The sequence below is a fragment of the Myotis brandtii genome, unplaced genomic scaffold, assembly GCF_000412655.1.
Source record: "Myotis brandtii unplaced genomic scaffold, ASM41265v1 scaffold627, whole genome shotgun sequence".
NCBI lineage: Eukaryota > Metazoa > Chordata > Mammalia > Chiroptera > Vespertilionidae > Myotis > Myotis brandtii.
The window spans coordinates 384,466-406,064 of NW_005370397.1; the positions used below are offsets into that span (position 1 = coordinate 384,466).

The 21,599-nt window shown below is 38.0% G+C and overlaps 2 protein-coding genes across 2 annotated transcripts in view; one reads left to right on the forward strand and one right to left on the reverse strand.

Annotated features, from left to right (window-relative positions):
• LOC102246284 (cytochrome c oxidase protein 20 homolog) overlaps positions 1-5,545 on the forward strand; it is a 20,174-nt gene extending 14,629 nt beyond the window's left edge. The window contains exons 3-5 of the mRNA XM_014528241.1: positions 4,100-4,214; positions 4,324-4,387; positions 5,059-5,545. Coding sequence (XP_014383727.1) covers positions 4,100-4,214; positions 4,324-4,387; positions 5,059-5,194 — 315 coding nt within the window. The 3' untranslated portion in view covers positions 5,195-5,545. The remainder of the gene's footprint in view (positions 1-4,099; positions 4,215-4,323; positions 4,388-5,058) is intronic.
• A 7,826-nt stretch (positions 5,546-13,371) lies between these two features.
• HNRNPU (heterogeneous nuclear ribonucleoprotein U (scaffold attachment factor A)) overlaps positions 13,372-21,599 on the reverse strand; it is a 19,183-nt gene continuing 10,955 nt past the window's right edge. The window contains exons 2-14 of the mRNA XM_014528252.1: positions 21,210-21,319; positions 21,075-21,150; positions 18,990-19,129; positions 18,350-18,449; positions 17,843-17,955; positions 17,279-17,542; positions 16,866-16,985; positions 16,316-16,444; positions 16,056-16,224; positions 15,552-15,791; positions 15,050-15,237; positions 14,675-14,746; positions 13,372-14,206 (exon numbers count right to left, since the gene is read on the reverse strand). Coding sequence (XP_014383738.1) covers positions 14,153-14,206; positions 14,675-14,746; positions 15,050-15,237; positions 15,552-15,791; positions 16,056-16,224; positions 16,316-16,444; positions 16,866-16,985; positions 17,279-17,542; positions 17,843-17,955; positions 18,350-18,449; positions 18,990-19,070 — 1,530 coding nt within the window. The 5' untranslated portion in view covers positions 19,071-19,129; positions 21,075-21,150; positions 21,210-21,319 and the 3' untranslated portion in view covers positions 13,372-14,152. The remainder of the gene's footprint in view (positions 14,207-14,674; positions 14,747-15,049; positions 15,238-15,551; positions 15,792-16,055; positions 16,225-16,315; positions 16,445-16,865; positions 16,986-17,278; positions 17,543-17,842; positions 17,956-18,349; positions 18,450-18,989; positions 19,130-21,074; positions 21,151-21,209; positions 21,320-21,599) is intronic.

Here is a 21,599-nt window from a genome sequence, read left to right on the forward strand (position 1 = left end):
CGGCTCCTGGCTCCCCGGGTGCTCTGGAGCTGAACGGGGCTCCCCAAGGGCTGCGGAGCGGTCCCCCAGCTCATCAGCCACCGCACCAGCATCGCCGGAAGTCACTCCCTGGGCTCCTTACTGTCCACTGGGTGTCAGTGGGTCCGTCATGCACACAGTGAGGACCCGCAGTGCATCCTAGTTGCTCCTAATCTGTAGTTTTAGGATAGCCTGACCAGCTTGGACGTTTTGCTCACTTTTTCAAAGTTCTTGTTTCTCTGGGGACCTTCCCACTTATATTTGGCCAAGACAGCCGATCACCAAAAGGTTAATAGGAACAAAGGTTGGATAAAATTTTTCTATGTTTAATAACAGATTTTGTCAATTTATACAACTCTTGGTGCCTTTTGTTTTTTAATGTCTTGTATATTATTTGGATTATGTTTAGTGTAACAAAATGTACCCGTTTGAAACTTCCATATTTAATATATGGAATTCTCCATTGTTTTGAGAGAACACTGGGGTCTTGAATGGAGCTTTAATCCCTTCTGTATCGGATTGTTCACTTTGATAGAACCGCTGTCATGTAATGGTCAACAGGGTGTTTTAATTCACTGAGAATTGATAAAAGAATTCAATGGAAGAAAAAATTAATGACCTATTTAATTGGTCCAGCATTAACAAAATACTGTAAGTCAAGTCTTGTGAGTTGTTCATGAAACACTCGTACCTATCAAAGCTCATCAAAAAGTATAATAAAATTAATATAAGCAATGTCTGAATTAGCAGCCCAGGGTAGTATCAGAAAAGCCTGCACTTAAAAAAAATTTTTTTTTCAATTATTTCTACCACAATCCAGAGATTGGTTTTTAGAGTCGGCTAAGATAAAAATGAGAAAGGGCCCTGGCCGGTTTGGCTCAATGCAAAGAGCACTGGCCTGCAGACCAAAGAGTTCAGTTCTGGTCAAGGGCATGTACCGCCCCAGCCCAGGCCCGGAGCGGAGCGGGGCAGGTGGCAACCAATGTTTCTGTTTCCCTCTCTTCCACTCCCTCTAAAAGATCAATGGGGAAATATCTTGGGGTGAGGATTAAAAGAGAGAGAGGTAACAAGCTAGCATACCTGATAGAACTAGCCCTTAACTTTTCTTCTGCTCTCATTCTTTGCTTGAGAAGTTTTAAAATAGGAAATTTGGGCTGTGGCTGCTGTGGCTCAGTTGGTTGGCCAGCCAGTTCATCCTTTGTAACAAGAGGAAAACAATACTGGCAATGGGTAATGAGCTGGCTTAATTTGATCTGATCTATTTCCTATAAATTATTAAACTGGTATTCTGGCTTAGAAACCTTGAACTTCCCTTGGTTCAATCAAGGTGAGCTGGTAATGTTGCTTTTCTAAATCTAAGAATATGCCTACAAAATACTATTAGAAAAATTCCTTAGTTTAAGGGCTTAAATTCATTAATGACAAGTTAAACTGAAGACTAATTAGGGAATAGTGAAATGTTAATTTCCATTTCTGAGAATCTTACAATTCATATGCTGAAGACTAGTTCTTACTTGCTTCTGGAAATTAACAGTAATCAATATTCTGAACCAGCAATTTTCAATCTTTTTTTTTTTCATCTATGGCACACATTATTACTAAAATTGTGGCACTCCAAAAATGCAATTTTTGCTGACAAAAAAAAATTGGGTATAATTGTGATTCATTCACACCAGATGGCTATTGTTTGCTGTTGTCATTTTAAAATTGGACTATCTAATGGAAAAGAGATCAGTGCCCCTGACTAGTCAGATATGGGCATGTTTTGTGTGTGTGTGTGTGTGGGGGGTTTCAACTATATTTTTATTGATTTCCGAGGAGGGAGATAGAAACATCAATGATGAGAATCACCAATTGGCTGCCTCCTGCACACCCCCAACTGGGGGCTGAGCCCGCAACCTGGGCCTATGCCCTTGATCAGAATCAAACCCGGAGGCAGCCAATCAATGATTCTCATCTTAAATTTTGTTCATTCTTTCCCAGTTTTCAGAAAAGTTGCAGGTACACAATTATGTATTTTAGTCCTAGTGCTCCCTGAACGGGGGTCCTCTGGAAAACGACTCCTCTGTGGGCCTTGGTTTTTTCCCTCTAGAACAGACCCAGAAGGTTAAAGGATGCAATGGAAACGACGGGCTCTTTGGGGTGGGGATGGGCAATAGTTCCAGGCTGACTTCCATCCTGCCAGCACCTAACAGCCCTGTGTGTAGACCCGGAGCCGGTTCAGAGATCTCAGAGGCGTGAGAACACATAAGGGCTGTCAAGGGCAGGGACTGGTACCCCTCCATCAGCTCTATACTGGAACTGTTCTGGGCCTGCGTTGGTTTCTCAGCCTTGGCAGTACTGGCATCACAACAGCTTAAGTCGGAGGTGGGGCCGATGTGTTGTAGAATGTTTAGCAGCAGAATCCTGGGCCTCTAGCCAAGTGCTGGTTCTAGAAGGGACCATTTTAAATAGGGTATGTAATTTCTGGAAGATGTTTGTCTTTAAAGAGACCTGAAATCTTCTAAACATTCTAATGGCCTATCCCAGATCTGAATTTTGAGAATACCTTTTTAAAAATCAGGATAGTTACCTAGCTGGCTTAAATAACAATTTGATATTTGGCAAGTATACTTCATATACTTGTAAAGGATTGGGGTGGATGGCATTTTTCCAAGTGCCCCAGGAAATGTTTGTCTGCAGATTCTGGTCTACCCTGGGGGATGAGGGGGGTGTCACCCCATGGCTCCATTATAAAAGAGGATCCAGACTGAAGAAGCCCAGAGGCCTTACAGAAACTTGTGTGATCTTTGGTGGAGGTGTGTCCTGCTTGTCCTGCTGTGTGGACAACCCATGATGGCTCCTTTCCTTCTTGGCCCAAACATGAAAGCCTCACCTTCTACCTGTGTTAGCGCCTAGGACCTATTAGAGCTGACACTACTGACCACCCTCTGGAGCCCTAGCATCTTAAGCAGCCTTCCCCTGGGGAGAGAGGCTGGGTTGGAGGTGGCATGCAGAGCCGACACTCCCTACCTGCAGAGCAACTCGCACCCTCACCTCCAACCACATGTTCCACTGGGCTTTTGAGCTGACAGAGGAACTGAATTTGTTAAGTGAAGTGAAAAACCTAGAAGCACAATTCAAATATGTCTATTAAGATTTGTATTAAAGAACTTTCAAAATTAAAGTGCAATATTAATGAATACCTGCTGTGTGCATGAAGTAACCTGTGTTGGGGGGGAAGGGTTAGCAGGGAGAGACCAAAGGAAAAATGGAATAGAATGATCCCAGAGGGTATGTAATTTTTGCTTTATTATGAACCAGGTCACACATTTTGTCTTTCCTGGCAGAAGCTTGAGCCAAAGCAGCAAACAGGAGAAAAATACAACCAAGAATGTTATTTCAACCTTTAACCGGACTTCCTTCTTGCGATCTGTCTTTCCCTTATATTCCCTCGTCCTGGAGGAACCCTCCGCCCGCTTTGGCCTCCCGCTATACACTATACTGTCATTTAATGGACAAGCAGCTTTTAAAAGCTACATTACTGAAAACCTGCATAAGTTTTCTACTTTTTTATTGAATAGAAATGCCACAATGAAAGAGATGTGACTTTTTTCTTGAATATTTTGTCCTGCCCTCCATTGAGGGCCACAAGATAAATATAATTAAGTGCAATTTCCTACCAGGCAAGGAAACAGATCAGGAGTTATAATGCCCAATGTTTATCTTTATATTAAATATTTATTCTTGCAAACAATTGATGTTCACCTCATTAGAATTGTACCAATCCCACTTTTGCTTCCCAAATTTCATACAGATGTTTAAAGAGCTCATAAAATGTGCTCTTATTTCCAAACTGTTCAATTAGCAAATTATTATCTAACGTCAAAATTCAATTGATTTAGGTATGTTATTCTAGAGGCTTTCTCATTAATTAAATTTTCAAGGTTTCCCACTTTAAGATTCAGCTTCTTCAGACTGAATACCAAAAGCAGGACGTTGAAAGTAAAAATGGATCGATTCCTGGTCATGTTCTTTGCCAAACCACTGTGATCTACAGTATTTCCTTGTTCAATCTAGGTTCTTTTTTATTTTATCTTAGCCCTTTAAGCTCCTAGGAATTTTAGATGTGGAGAACATTCCCTGTGCACGGGACTCAGTATTATATGGTTCATTAGGATCTGTTGTGGCTGGCCTTGGACATTTTTTGTTAACTAGTGAGTATCTACTTTTCTCTAAGTAAACAACACACATCTATGTGTGGCAAACAATTATTTTCTAGATGAAACAATATGTCATAATTATAATGGCTGTGCTTTTTGACAGGTAGAATTAGAAGATCATGTGATGTCGGAGTAGGAGGATTTATCCTCGTGACTTTAGGATGCTGGTATGTGCACTAAGCATTCAAGAGGACCCCATGATTATAGGTTTATCCAATTCCAATGCACATGCTCTTTTCAGAGCAATTTCCCATTGGGAGATTTCCACCCTCAGTTACTTAGAAAGGATTTTTATTTTTAAGAAAAGGACTTTTTAATGGAAATTTCTTAAATGATATTGCTGGGATGTCTTAATCCTTTCAGTATGTATATGTACTCATATTTTATACCATTTCTTGAATGAGCAGATGACTGCATAATATGCCATTAATGCCAAGTTATGGCTTATACTTCATTTATGAAGGCCTCCACCCTGTACCTTACACCCTAATTTCCATTTCATCCCTGCTCCCAGCATCACATCTGATGTTACTGAGAACTGATATAGCATGGATGACTATCAGCTCTGTTTTCGTCAGCAAAAAAAGCCAGACCCACAGTACTGGTTCCATTTGCATGAGGTTCTACAAGTAAAATTAAGCTAAAGAGACAGAAATCCTCATTTTATATAAAAGTGTTCATAGGTATCGCTGACACCAAACCACCAAAAAGAGGTCTGCAGATTAGAATGGTCATACTCTCAGTCTCAGGGTACTCATCTATAAGCATTCCTGAATTTTATTACTGTAAAATGTCAAATGTTTCTATTATATTAATGACTGTATTCTTTTCTTCCAAGGTTCCATTGTAGGTATAATTATGCAAAGCTAAGAATCCAGGAAAGAATGGCCAGAGAAGGAATTAAAAATAAGATTTTATATGAAAGTACCCACCTTGATCCTGAAAAAAAACCCAACAGCAGCAGCAGCACCTGAACAGTCTCGAGCATAGAACCCAAATACAACTGATGTCAGTGTGAACCAAGATGAGATCAACTATGTAAAACATTGCATGTGCCATAAGGTTTTCAATCAAGTAAATAAAGCATGTGTGAGTTGTAGTCTTTTTTCCACTTGTAGGAATATTTTATGAACTTATTCTGGCCCTGTTATCTACTACCAGCATAGCTTAATAGTGGACTTGTCACACAAAATAAACCTAGTGTTCAGCAAGCTTTAAAAAGTTCCTTTGTAGTGAGTGTAAATGATGTCCATTTTAAAACTTGCCTTTAAAACAATCGTATTACTATCCAGTTAAAAAATGAGGGAATACTTCTCGGTTCCTTTTTAAAAAAAATATGTATTTTTATTGATTCCAGAGAGAGAGGAAGGGAGAGAGAAACGACGATGAGAATCTTCGATTGGCTGCCTCCTGCACGCCCCCTACTGGGGATCAAGCCCGCAACCCTGGCATGTGCCCTGACCAGGAATTGAACCCTGACCTCCTGGTTCATGGCTCCACACTCAAGCATTGAGCCACACCAGCCAGGCATGTCCTCGTTTCTTTAAACCAATGGTAGTATAAGACTTAAAGCTAATAGATTGGATCACTTTGCAAATTATTTTAAAAATGTGTCCATTGCTTGACACTATTCTTCCATGTCTTACATGGAAGGTAAAGATTGCTGTTTAACTGTTCTAAATATTATTTTGGAAGTATGCATGGTTTTAAGTTTTATGTAGAATTTAAATATATACAAAATATTTTCAAAACTTGTTTGATGCAAAGGAAAAAGAACTGCCAGATTACATAGTATTACACTGATGTAAAAAAGACATTTATAATTCATTCTTCTGCTCTCTCTCTCTCTATATATGTAAATATAAGTATATATTTATATATTTTTAAAGCAGCCAATGTACAACTCAACCCACAGCATTTATTCATTCAGGAAAAAATTCTCTCCAAAGCAGTGATGTTTATTTTTTTGTTTTAAAATCAACATTAAAAAAAATTTTGTTAAATAAAATACATGCTAGAGGTCTTCCTGGTTAGGAAATTATAAATTTGTGGCTGTTACTATGAGGGCTGGGTGCCTAGGCTATGTGGTTTGCCAAATGCCATGACGGCTAGTCTAGTGAATGACATTGTCACACACCTGTCCTAATGTTTATTGATCCTAATCATCTTGACAGCCACCAAAGGAAGGACTTGGGCATTGATTAGGGAAGGGTATTAGAAATATTCATATTACAACAACCAAATTTGTTTTTTAAAAGCCGTGATGTGACACTCATTTGAGAGGCTGCACGAGTTGGGGGAAAAATGATGAGTACTCATCAGAGCTGATATTTAACAAGTTATCTGTGCAGGCCACTTGTGTCCTTAGCTTCAGTTTACAAATATATGTAACACATAAAACGAGGCAACTGGATTAAATAACTAAGGCCTCTTCTAGCTCTAGCATACTATGGTTACATCTTACCCCGGGTGAGAGAGAAGCCCCTCTCGGCTGGTGAAAATTCCAGGGCCCTCACCAACAAGGTTAGTTTTCATTTTCACAGCAGGATGCTTTATAAATTGGAGACCTGGGTAAAAACAGGGAGATGTCACTTCATACGTTTACATGATCAGTAATATATGTATTTTTTTCTTTAGTAAGATGTTAGGAGATGTATTACTGAATTAGTAGACTATGTCTAAGACTCCAGGCCCTTTAGCACATTGCTCTGGACACATTTGCTAAGGCCTCCATTGTCGATCTTGACACTTCCACTCTGCCACCCCACTTCCAGTCCATTTCCACTCTGCCACCCCACTTCCAGTCCAATCACCTTTATCTTCAGTGCACCTTGGGCCACCATGACCTGAACTCATACTCCGCAAACTTTTTAATTTCACTGCAAGTATCTTCTACTTCTCTAACATTTTTCATCCTCCTGGTCACTAACCTCTGGGGATTAGGGTCACCTCATTTAGGTTCTCATACCCGTTTCATGTTACAGTAGGTGGCACTTCCATTGACTTGTGCTACAAGTTGAGCCTAACTGTCTTGTCAAGAACCCTGACAATGTTTGTATCTTCACATTCCAACCAAGTGTCACAAGACAGTCAACACTTGTTTGTTATAGTGAATTACTAAATATTCACTAGCAAATGGACAGGAACCAGGTTCCTTCTCATCCATGCACACACTTGAGATTTTAGTCGGAAAGAGTAACCTACCTCCCACGCTCACCTGGAGCCTCCAGCTGCACTGCGTCTTCAGTGTTCCAGCAAAGCCGAGATTTCACACTAGGTGACATAGCAGTAGGTACCAGCTAAATAGCTGATTAAAATAGAATTGTGGTCATTAGTAGTTTTCACAACTTCTCGTGGCTTATCTCTCATACCTACTTCAACTTTCCAGTGCTTTATGCATTTCCCCCTTCCCTCGCCCCACCCCTTTGCTTTGACTACTTGATTTTACATTTTATTAAAAGGACCTCAGGGAATTAAAATTAACTTCAAGCTTCTCTCTGGACTTGTAATGGATATTGACCAAGTTAGGCAACAAGAATTTTTTACTATCCCTAGTTCCATTATTTGATTTGCAAGCATCTCTTTAGTCTACGTACCTCTACTCCATCGCTGGTTTCCCTTTGCTTCGATTATATAATGCGAGGAGGTCTATATAATAAATTCAGGATTCCTGTTTATGCACTTTTCAGCACAGAGCTAGGGATCAAATAGGGTTTGAATCCTTCTATTCCTAGATAAAAATCTGTTGCAGATGGGGGTCAAGGCACCCCTTTAAAAGTCATGTTAATATATACACTATGCTTTGGGTAAGCAGAAAACCTTAATGAGGAAAGTAGAAAAATTAAAACGATTGCTATAATTAATTTTAATGGTCCTCCAGAATAAAGGATGTTTGGAAGCATCTTAAAATATTGTCCAGTGGTCATCAAATCAGGTCAGTGTAATATACCAATATCGTTTACCACCCAAATACTGTTATCTTACACATTACTTTGTGCATTAAGTTCCATCTCTAAATTTTCTCTTAAAAGGGAAGCTTTAGGGACAAAAAGCTTATGAAGGCATTTCTCAAAGTATTACATTTTCAAGTTTGTAACATGAGCACTACAAATATGCTGTAAATATGTCTTTTCAACCACTGCCTTTGCCTTCCTCTTCATTTCCTAGAATGATGACTTTCTCCCCAAGTATTTCCATTGTGAGAAAGCGATCAGTGACACTGAGCAATACTGTTCACTTTAAGCTGAGCTATGGGATCTTCAGAAGCCATTAGATCGTTTTTAGTTGACAGAATATAACTCTTTCATTGAGCAAACCCGGAGCTACATTTCAAATCAGTATAGCACCCAAGTCCACTCATTTCACCAAAATACAGTATTATGGAATCTGCAGCAGGAAAAATAAATGTCCTCCAAGCTCCTTATCAAGCTTTAAACACATCAGGGAAGAGACATTACATACTCTGGACTGGCAAAGCTCCCTGGGCCTTATTCCTTCTTTATAACTTAAATTTACTTCCTAGAATATCCTTCGTTATCCAAAAGGATCTCAATCACTGTTTTAGATTGTTGTACTTATGCATTTAGTATAGATGCAGGAAGTTTTGGGGAAACTAAGAACACAAGTTTGTTTTGTGTGTTTTTTCATCAGAATACTGCATTTAAAGCCTACCAGTATGGAGGACATTATAACAAATGTCTTGCAAAAAGTTAAACAGAATGAATTCAAACTATTAGAATAAGGTTCTAACCTTAAGAGGACTGGGCTCTATTTACATATACTGCAAATATCTATGCAAGAGGACTGCCCACTTCAGGTATGCGAAGGAGAAATCGAACTTTTTCTGTTATAAAACCTTCCCATCTGCTTACCAAGTTTCCCCTTTCCCCCCATCTTTTTAAAATAAGGGCAATTTTAACTAAGGTGATCCTAGAAACTCAATGTAACAAGTGTTAAATGTACAAGCAGCAATTAATTTGGAATACCTATTGGAATCACTGGAACAGATTTAGTTGGGCCCTTTTACTCTTCCACACAGCACATTCACATGGACAGACTAAGGAAAAGGAGATGAAATTTAAATCAGCACATTTTTTTTATTACTTAAAAGAAAAAATAGTGAAGTTGGAACCTTTTATATTGTACTTGACCAGGACTCCTCTAGCTCCCTTAACTGTTATGAAACACCTTAATAGCTACCTTAAAAAATTAACCTGTTAGTTGCCACTTACATAAGCCCCAATCAATCTGAAGTATTGGTTTTATCTCATCTTCTCTCTAGGTGCCTTATAATTTTAAAGCTTGTGCCACTCAAGTTAGATGTCTACACTGTTTTTACCTAAAAATTTTCTGGCTGGTAGTAATTTGTGGCAATGCTTCTCAAGTGCTTGGCAAGCGTAAGTTTACTGGACAAAACTAATTTTACCTCCTGGGCGATCGCGGACTGTTAAAAGGAACAGCAGGAAAGAACATGCCACAAATAGCTGTGTGTATCAGCTGGATGCTATGTCAGCCTCTCTAGCCTATAATCCCTGCATTCCTCCAGTTTGCAGGCACTTGAGCTGGACACTCAGGAGTGATTGCTGTGCCACAGCCACAATAAGGAGCGGAACCTTCTTGCATTTCTCCATTTGTCTCGAATGTCATTACCTCACTGCTTGACTAGAGTATAGTTACTCATACCACAGATCCAGCTTTGTCAAAAGTAAAACCCCTGTTCCTTGTCAAGTTGCAAGTTAACGGTGACTCCTGACATGAAAAGGGAGGAAAACAATATTTCTAAGTAATAACTAGGTAATTACAGATTAAACACATGGTCAAGTTCCTTGTCCAACCTAACCAAGCAGTGATTACGCGTGTTCTGGCCTATCAGTTACCTGCACCATTCGTTCCCCTAATACTGGATCTGCAATCACCTAAAATCACCGATCTACACAATGCTGAAAAAACTGAATTTGGCTTTCCACATGGACAGCACTTTCCAACTTAATCACACAAGGTATTTACATTCTTTGAGTAAATTATAGGTTAACATTTCTCCCCTATCTCCAATATACTAACCCTTATAGTTCCTTGGGCAAATTAAACATATCCAACCACCTATATTTGTAGTCAATTGGATAGGTGAGAGTATATCCTTAGTGTAAGTGCATAGTAATCTTTGTTAACCATTCCCACCTACCTAAAGGTTTTCATGTACCTGTGGTAATAGTATTAACCTAAAAAAAAAATCTCAAATGCTAAACTGGCTAACCCTACCATCTGCATGTTTTAATGTGGAAATGGAGTAATGACTGGGCCAGTAAGAAAATTCAATTTTAAAAATTACCCAACGGAAAAGGCTCTTCTCCATTTTAAAAGGGTATTCAGTTTTATTTTTAGATTAAATGTAGCAATTAATGATTTGAAGAGACTGTGGTTTACATAATAAATGCAAATTGCTGTTTAGAGCCGAGGCATTGACGGATTCTTACTCAAAGCACTAACAGCCCCTTAAAACTTAATGGATCGCCAGGCCATAACCTACTCTTAACTATTTACTAAAATGTTAAAACTTAAACCCAGTTTTCCTGAAAGCCCCAGAAATAACGAGTCAGACTCAAAGCATTTCAAGAATTTTAGGCATAAAATGGCTTGAGAATATCGTGTTCATCTTCCCAGAATATTTCAGGACTATTCTGGAGGGTTGGACAGTAGAGAAGTTCCATCCATTTTTTTCAGAGACATTCTATAGTTATGTGAAGGAAATTATGGAAATTTATGTTGTTTTTAAGATGTGCATGAGAAACTAACTTTAAAGGATGGAAATGTATACTTTAGCATAATCTGGATCTGGTTTGGCTTTTTACAAGCATCAAATGTACTCCTGTAAATTGACCATCAGACCTTTATGAGATGTCACTACCTAAAAACTGCTAAAATATTTCATCTTTTTCATTTGTGCAATGGGACCTATTATAAAAATGATCCTAGGATTAAAAGCTAATTTACATTTAATTCCCACAACTGAGGCAAATATTAAATACAGAATAGACTGTTCATGAATGTAAGCTCCCCAGGTAGGTGAAAAACATACTATTACCTCTCCTGGAAAACTTTTAAGTACTTTTTCTAAGAAAAATGTCTTTAAAAGATGCTTTAAAAACCTTGTTGCTAGTGCTTAGGACCTCTAGTTTCATATTTCTCATTTTCAGACAGGATGTACCGTAGGCAAATGAGAGCTTATTGTTTTGTGGGTTTATTATGGCTTCTTACTGCCATCTTAAGAGTTCACCTTTCTGTCTGTCAGAAGCTGGTCTCAGCCTCCTAGGTCAGAGTCAGAGCCTCCATCAAAGGCTAGATCCGGTAACAAGATGTAACCTACCAGCAACAGAGAACTAAGGCATGTCAGTTCACATTACTTCATTTCCATCTTGCAATTTTTTTCTTGATTAACCTCTTTATGTTGTTAATGGTTTTAATACTACGGTAGTTGATCAATCTGATCCAACTCTTGACTCAGCATCTGCATAACTTCCTAGTGAAAAACACCCCAACAGCGATCTCACAGGTGAGTGTTCCCTAGGTATAGTTGGGACATTTGTTCAGCACTGTACCTCTTGTTTTTGTTTTGCTTGCCAGGAGGTAGGTAAGGGGAGGAGTGAATAAGCCAAGTTTCTCACTCACAGATCTTACTCTGCTAAACTTGGCATTTTCCTCCCTTTTGCTTGCTATTTAGTGCTCTCCCTGTTCTGAATTTTTTATGTACTTTCTAAGATTATTTCTTTTAATATAACCATAGACATTACTATTAATTCTGATCTTGAGACTCCTTAAGTCTATCAAATAGTGTCTGTCATTTGGCCATTATTCTTCCACTGTAATTATTAGAATATGGAATTCTTAGTAAGCAATATTTAACTATAAGGTATATTTAAGATTTTTTAAAGGCACCTAGATATTTAGAGTACCTAAACATTGATTAGCAAGAAAGTTTGAATTTTGCCCCCTTGGTTTAAATTAAGTCTATGCAATCCTAGTAATAATATGTACTGCAAAGTAGCTCATGCTAGTGACTGCCAGTAGCACGCTAATTGCTGAAAAGACAAAAGCCCTTGAGACGCTACCTTGTGCTTGTTCTGTTAAGTATTCTTATGGTGATTGTAACATTAGCCCTGTTCCACCAAATTTATCAACTGAAGCTACCTACACCAACATCTAAAACTCAACTCCAGCTCAGCTTGTAGAAAAAAAAAATCCTAGTTTAAAAATCTGATTTGAAGCAGCTAAAACAAATCTAAGCAATCAAATATAGACAAACCTAAACTTACCAGAAGCAACCTAAAATACCAACAAAACACTAGACTGAAGCTTTAGTTCTACAGTTTGACTCCTGATTCCTCACTTCACATTAGTGAGGGTCCTTTAGAAGATTAAGTGTTCTGTGCAAACCCAATAAAATTACAGTTAGGGGATCTACTGTTATCACATAGCTACAGTTAAGTTAGCAGTGTTGTGTAGTAGTGAAATCAATGACTGGCTTGCATGATGGCTTCTAAAAGCATGTTCCCAGAGTTTCATGTATTACATATGTATATAAAATATCAGTTGAGGACAGCCATTAGCATTTTGTAAGATGATAAATGAGTGTTAACTTCTCCCAGCCATTACCTTTTCCCCTCATTTAATGTTAAGTCATCTATGGGGGAGGGGAAGGGAAGAATTCAACTTTACTTCACAATTCAGATCAATTGTCAATGTACATTTAAGTTTTTAAAACCTAAATGTTCCAAGTACAGAGTAAAGAATAAGCTGTCCAGAGAGCACGCACTTAGGTTTTCTCCTCTTGGGAGTTTTAAAAAGGGATTTTGAACCTTGATGGCGAGAATCCCAAAACGAGAGTAAAATGAATTCTTTTTATTGCAAACAAACGTCTAAATTAATTTCTCCACCCACTTTCTTTAGAAAGAAAAAAGAAATCAGCAGGCTAAGGAGATACCCATTCAAGAACTGACATGATTAAAAATTAAGATATAAATGGGTGACTCACAATTGCATTAGCTTACAAAGATGGTGGAGTTAACTACTACAAGCACACTAGTTATACAGTATTTTGTGGGAGAAGGGCATACAGACATAGCTAACTTCATATAGATCCCATTAGACAACTGGATTTACAACAAGTTTTTTTAATAAGAAATGGGCAAAGCCAGCTTTCTTTTCAGAATCAAAATGCAGAACAAATGGAAAATTATGGTGTTTAACCTTCACAAGTTTGAGCCTCCACAAATAATACAAACACGTTTTACATTTTTAACAGCCCTTCTACATACACTCCATCTTCTCTATCTTGGTTCCAAGTTGTATCTTCATTCAATTATGCCAATTCCAATGTTATTTAAAAGAAAAAGCCTTCCCAGTTATTGCCAGAAACTACTGTTTAGCATACCCCCTCCACTACTCAGCAAACTACAGAGAGGATGGAGTGTAATATGAGCAGTACAGAGTCTTATGCAATTCATGAGGACCACTTGGCCCTTCCATGAATCTGGTTGCTAACATTTCTATTATATTGTGACAATGACTCCCGACTGTTATCTCTGAGAAATGGGGGGAGTAAATTCTTAATAAAAGACACCAGGTACAAAGCAACATTTTACTTTTGTTGTGATAAAAAAAAAGTCACATTTTACAGATAAAATGTAGAACCCTGAAATACTGACACATTCTCTTATCGTGCACAATGCTGAGGTTCTCTTACGATTCACTTTAAAACTGCAATTAAAAATGTACAAAAAAGAAAAGAAAAAAAATCAACCCACAAAGCTTCTAAAAAAGGAACCCGCAGGCACTTCCTCTTGTGGAATGTTTAAAAAGTTAGCCTACTAAAGAAAACAGTCGACTTCTTGTGAAGGTTTTGGAGAAATATGTATCAGTTCGTTTTATTTGGGTATTCAATAATATCCTTGGTGATAATGCTGACTCCATGGCTTCTGACCCCAGAATTGCTGTAAGAGAAAATTTTTTTTTAAAGAAAAAACATCAATAAGCCACTCAAACTGCTTTTAGGAAATGACAATGAATCTAATTCAGAGTAATTGCTGGAAACAAATTTATACCTGTCATACCTGATTTCTATCAAACCACATTCAGTTAGTATTAATATCCCATTATCATCATCAATAAACACATTACAAAAGGAAACACATCAGGACTTGGTTAGTTTATACAATTAAAGCTAGTAGTAAAAAAGAACCATATACATTAAATACTACTAATTAAAAAAATATTAAGTTACATCAAACATCAACCTATTTTACCTTCAAAAGATAAGATTATGGCTACGACTGCAACACAATTCACTCCTTGCCCTGTAACACTTACAAACACTTCAATCCCTGGATAAGATCTTTTTGAAGAATGATTCTTATGAAAAAATACAACTTAATGTACTAAGCACATAAGAAATTACTTACACCCTGCTGCCACTGGTTGTAGCCCTGAGATTGATTTTTATAGCCTCGATTGTTTCCTCGTCCTCTGAAGTTCTAAAATGGAAGAAAAAGAAAGAAAAATCTTTAAGAACTCAGAGCACAACCACTTCTTAGGTTTGTACATGGGAAGCATGAGGGAGCACAGCACAGAAATGGGGTAGTTGCTATTTAGTGTACCTGAAAATCAAATTTAATTAAGTGGACTCATTTTACTGCCATCACTAATTTTCCTTATGTCAATGCATTTACACTGTGTTCCCACAACTCTTACAGAGGATATGCAACACAAGCTTACTCTTTTTAGACTAATTTATACAGATAATTAGGGATCAGGGTATCAGGATCATAAATCATTACCTGGTTGTAGTTCCCTCTGTTGGGCATTCCACCTCTGTTGTAGTTCCCTCCTCTGTTTGAATAGCCACCTCGGCTGCTAAAAACAGGGCCACGTGGGTACGGATAGCCAATTCCACCACTTCCGCCTCCGCCACCACCTCTCTGTGGCATGTTGCCCCTCCTATTATATCCACCACGATTCCCAGGAGCTAAAAAACAAGAGGTATTTTAGATTAGTGTGTTGCGCCTCCTTTACACATATGACTTAGGGTTCTTCTGGACCATTGCCTTTATTTTAGGGGAAAAATAAATGTTTAAAGGTGAAGGTAATGTTTAACCACTGACATAACCTAGGTGTGTATCCTACCAAATCACATCAAAACTTTAAACTAGAGGAGCTATGATCAATGAGGATCAAATTTCCTGTGTTAAATTCAGCTAAATAACAAGTAGACCCAAATTAGAAGATTTTCACTTGTTTCAATTTCCAATCAAATAGAGAGAATACTGAATGTTCACTCGCCTCCTCCTCTGAAATTTCCACCACGCATATTGAATCCGCCACGTCCTCTGTGGCCACCACCTCTGTTAAACTGGTTCTTGCCACTCTTATTTTTATTGCTCTTCTGTTTCTTTTCGGGGTGAAGAGCCTTTTTGCTCTCTTCCTTATATTGCTTCAAAAGTTTTTGGGCCTCCTCCTTCTGAAGTTCCACATAGGTTATCTCATCAAAGCACTCAGCTACCTCTGGCAGTGTAAAGTTTCCTACAAGGAATAAAGTCAGATTAACACACATTCACAATCCCACAATCCGTAAATCTCCAATTCTTGAATGGCTTAAAGTTCTTCAACACACTACAATAACTTCCTGGTTTACTAACACATTTTCCTAAAAGTAGAAATAAGCCAAACATACTCATTTACAAAGAGTTAATGTAACTCCAGGAACAGTATTTCTAGAAGAAACTAAGTTTACAGATATAAATCACAGAAAGAGATTTACTGTGACAAGAGAATAAAATTCCATGCCTTTCATTTTGAGAACTGCATGTTCTGGTAGGTCTTTGCCCTCTACTTCTGCTTTCTTCTGTGTCCTCTGCTTATAGTCTTCATCCTTTGGGCAAACGACAACAGCTTTTCGCTGGAAGCCCGCGAACAGGCACATTTTTCTCCTCTGGGCAGCAGCAGACACATTTGTCTTAAAAACAAACAAAAAGTTGTTTGTTTATTAATTCTACACAAACCCAATTTTCAGTTACCTTTCTCAACTTCAAAGCTACAGAGCTTACCTGGTCCAGAATAAAATTTCGCTTCTTACGAGCAGCAATCTCAATAAACTTTCCAAGACACTGTGGAGCTCTCTGCAACAGTGTGTTCAGTTTTCCCGTATCAGCCATTTGCTTCTTAAAGCCTGCTACCTGTTTGTAAAAGTGAGAAGTTTCCTTTGAGCTTGTGAATCTTAAGCTAAGCATCAGCTTAAATCTTTCCTACATATGGAAAACAGGCAACAGTTTAAAAATTTAAATAATTGCCTTTCCCCACTATTGCTATAATAAAAAGGGTCACTAGCATGTACTAAGACCCCATGCTATTCATCTTTGTAGCTGTTGGATGGTAAGAACTTAAAATTCTTTAGAAAAGACAATGAAGCCTAGAATTTGAAAAGCAGTTTACCTTACAGATAAAGAGCCCACATTTAAGTAACCAATTTCACTTTCCCCAAACTCCCCTCTCTTAAATACTATCACAAATGGAGAAGGACAGTAGGCAGAAGGATTACTCAGAATACCTTCGGGTCTTTTTAAAATGCTGAGATCTTGCACTAAACATTCTACTTACCATCATTTTATCCATTATGGTATTCGTTCCAAGAATGTTGTATTTACCAGGATTTTCTGCTGCATGTTTAGTAACCCAGGTAGTTTTCCCAGCTCCTGGCAAGCCGATCATCATAACCACCTACAATGGAAAGAATTGTTATTTCACTGTCTAATCATCAGAAGCCACCTAATAAATTTAAAATATATTTTAATGCACAAAACCCACTTTAAATAGCTGAATTTTTATAGCACCATAACAAAGTAATTTGTGGAAAATTTAACACTCCACATTAAGAGAGAAGATAGCTACTTAGAGAAAAATTACAGGAATGGCATAAAGTAAATGAAAAACACCAATCACCTAACTCTTCTAAATGTCATTTTTGCCCAAACAAAAGCAGTGCTCAAATGCTTTCTAAAAAGGTCACTTACTTCACAATCTTTCTTCTCTTCAGGCCCCTTTGGACCTCTAACTCGGTCCTCCAGGGGGACGTTCTGGATCAAAGTATAGTCTTCAGGTATGGGAAAATATGGCTTTTCCTTCTGACCAAAATTGAATTCAACAGCACAGTTGTGGCAGAGAACATGTGGGAAGAGTGGCCGATCAGCAAGAATTTCCTTACTGATTTTGAAGGCAACACCAAGGTCTTGTCCATTCTTTGCATAGGAGAGTTCTACTTCATCACTTTCAAAGTTCTGTTAATAGAGGGGGAGGGAGGGAGAGAGATTAAGTTTTAATCTGCTTCCTGTAAAACTTCTAAGAAACTTCAACTTTCAAATGAGTGACGGTTATCTTATGGAAATACTATTTAGGTTCGATCTATATCCAAAAGCAGAAACAATACTGCCTTAGAAGGTAAGACTAGATTTTCAGGTCGACTTGATGTTAAGTACTTTTTATCAGTTAGTAGTGAATGTTGATATTAACACAGTTAAAAAAAAAAATTCCCAGCATATAACTTGCCATTTACACACAAAAAATTGGCTATGACTTACAGCAAAACATGTAATCACATCATTTTCATCAAACTTCTCTCCATAATCTTCAGTCTCACAGTTGCATGTTTTTATTCCTTTTAGAGAATACCCATAAGAAAATTCTTCTTCTCCTAAAAATAATAATAAACTACCATGAAGCTGATTTTTTTCAAAACAGCTTAATGCCCATATATTTTAGTATTCGTAATGTAAGGTTTTAAAAAAATGAGCATATACTAAATATTCTTTCACATACACTGACTTTATACTAGATGTAGTGTTAAATGGGTTATATAACTAGTTTAAGAATTGCATAACGTGGGGAACATTCTATCTTAAATATTATTGGTCATAAAAGAACAAAAACTAAAATTTAGCCTATGCCTACTACATGCTAATGTTATCTAATTTAAAATATTAACAGAATTGGACAAAAACAAGCAAAATATTTGGAATGCCTTCTACTCTAACTACTAAAATCAGACCCTAAACACTGAGTACACAGGACTCAAATAGAAACTTTACCAAGTAGCATTCCACTGGTGGTTAGAGACCAGCCAATCCGAACTTCATGGATGTCAATATCTTTTGTATATAAATGCCTTACTGGGATCTTCTCTGTAACCTGAAAGTCAAATCATAAGTGATTTAACTATCAGCCTAAAGATAAATAAACCCTTGAAACCTGGCTTATTTCATTCCATGGGATAACTCTGCTCTGGCTGCTAATACAAACAGTCACCCACTCAAGAACTTAAAGAATTGATAAGGGCTTATAACTTGAAAAGATTTAAGTACTTGGTTGAATCACATTTAAAAGAACAGTTAATGTTTAAAAATTACATATTCTCAATATTCAACCTACAACAATTAAAGCACATATTTAATATTTTTTCTCTGGAACAAAATCAAGAGTCTAATTATTTTTAAACCCTTGGTGGGTCTTTTCAAGTGCCTGATTAAAAAGAGCGCATTTTAATAATAAAGGGGCTGGCTGTGTACCACAAATTCAGATCCAACATGTTCAACTATTACAAAAGGTTTCTATCCCTCTTCTAATTCATAGGAACTTTCCAAAAATAAAAAGTTCTACTGATACCCAATAGTGCCAGGTGAATGGAAACTCACAAAGGTTCTTAAAAACCAAAACACAAATTATATTTACCTTCATCTCAAAGCAGACTTTGCCTTTTGACACACCGTAAGAAGCCCTTCCTCCAGCCCAAAGAAAAGCAAAACTCTCCATAGTAAGGGAAGAAGCACTGAGGCGATCTCTTGATATTTTAAAATGCAGATCACAATTATCTGTAATTATATCAATACCATATTATTTCTTTTCACATCAAATGTAAACATATTTGCTATGTAGACAAAACTTGGTTATTAAATTTCTGCACGTATGTCTAAATGCTACATAGGACACTTTTACATGCTGTTAAATCTTCAATTTTAAGCCCCACTCCCACCAAGTCACTTGCCAAATTATGTACTGAAGTGTAAACTACCTATAAAACTAAGAAACACCAAGGTTTAATGTGTATTTTAAGTATATAAAATAAGACAATGTGACATTAATACATACCTGCTCTGCTCTTTACCTTGATTTAGAGGCAAGCAGTAGAGGATAGCAGGAAATCAAAGTGAAGCATGCCAGAACCAGGTAGAATTTACCAGTGCCACAATAGAACTGACAGGCCATGACCAAGTATTGTAAGAGCTGCTGATCCTGTACTTTCTATTTTTAAAACACCAGGGACTCTAGATCCTAAATTCTTTTCTAAAACTTGTGAAGGCAGTCTCAATCTACAAACACAAACCCAGTTGTCTAATGCTGTAACTATTATAGCGCTGTAGGTCTCCTTTCCTTGTGCTTGCCTGTTCAACACAATGGGGGTTACCCACTTCCAGGATTATCCAAATCCAGAACGTCTTTAACCTAGCTCGCTACCTATGGGTCAGTGGCTCATTAACATGCACTTCTGAGGGAGAGCTGAAGTTAGAAAGCTGTTTCCTTAAAAAGTTTTTATTGGTGAGAAAAAATTAAATCTACGTAGTTTGGAATTCCCCTTACATTAGCTTTGCTCTTAAAATTCCCGACCAGCATTGATAGAATGAACCCAATATTGCACTTAACAAATTGATATTCCTAGGTGACCAGTTACAAGTCTGTCTACTTTATAATAGTAGTGTTACCTTCTTGAATTATTGCTTCATTTATCTTGCCAATACCTAATACTTTATATTTAAGAAACCGAATTTAAAAACATCCATCTGACTACTTTTCCATGTAGTTTTCTTTTAAAAGACTCCACTATCTTAACTACCTGTAAAGGATACTCAACAAGAAATCAAGAGTTTTATATTAACACTCTGACATATCTGAATAAAAAAACAACCTGTATTCAAAAACACTAGAATCTAAGCTTCAACTCCCCAGGCTCTACAGGGCAGGTTGACACCTTACCTCTTATTTTTCAAGCAATTATTTCTACCCTTTGTTCTATCACTGAAAGAACTGCTAAGAACTGATCAAATGCTAAATCAACAAATCTCTTCGTAAATAAAAATTACAACTCTAACAGCCATGGCCATTGAGAGGTTTGCAATACTAATACTTCCTCCTACTCAACTGCAACCCAACTGGGTAAAGTAGCAGTATTTACAGCGCTGCCATTGATACCATTCGCTGGTGAAGAGAGCTAGTGGCCCAGTGATAGGCCACTGCTGCTGCCCCAGGTCTTTGGAAGAAATCAACTTATGTTAAAGCAGCAGCTACTGAACTGGAATTGAGAACAAAAGAGCAGTTATTGAGAAAGTAATATTACAATCTTTTAGAATAGGGAATACACTTGTGTGCTAATGGGAAAAGCCATTAATAAATATGTAACTAATCCAAATAGCTCACTTAAGGTGAGTCCAAAAAAGATGAAATTACTTTATTGAGGAAGCCTTACAAGTTTCCATTAGTTAGCTAGTCAAAAGTTGGCATTAACTTTACATTCCTACAAAGAACTTTCAAGTAATATAAAAGTATTACCAAATTGCTAGAGCCTGTGTAATTATCAATACAGCTGATGTTATACCAAATATTTAAGCTACCGGATAAATCATCTTCCTGCCTTTAAAAACCTGTTTCCATTTCCCCGTTAAATTTTCTGCATTTAAGCTCAGTGTTGTAAGTTTCCTAACATTTAAAACCGAAACCACATTTGAAAATTGGGGGAGGAGGGGGTGCAGCAGCTTCACTTACAAGTGTCAAGACAAACCACCGTGTCATCGAAGTGCTCATCTTCCTCCTCCACGGGCGGCTGCGGGGACTTGGCTCTGAAAGACAACAGGGCCTCCGGTACAGCCTTTCCCCCCCAGGACACGCGCGGAGCGGGCGGCGGGAAAAATTCTCCTCAATGTACTCAAAGTAGCCACGGCCGTGGTCTTCCCGCGGGCGCTTCACTCCTCGCTTTTTGTCTCCGCCTTTCTGCTCGCTTTTGCCGTCGCCTACAACACACAACACCCCGAATTCAGGAGGCCGAGCCCCAAGGCCACACACACAGCCCTTGGGTTTTGAGGCTCAAAACAGCCCGGCATTTCCTTGTTCCTGGTTGTAAGCGTCTTTAATCCACGAATCCAACGCGAATGCAACCACCATCCGCTCGAAACTGGCCTGGAGTGAGTGACGCAGTCGAGAGACATCACAGACCTCGGCAGGCCGTTCGAAGGTTCGAGAACCCTAACGAAAACCAGCGCCGCACAGGCCGAGCCCACGTGCACCCCAAAG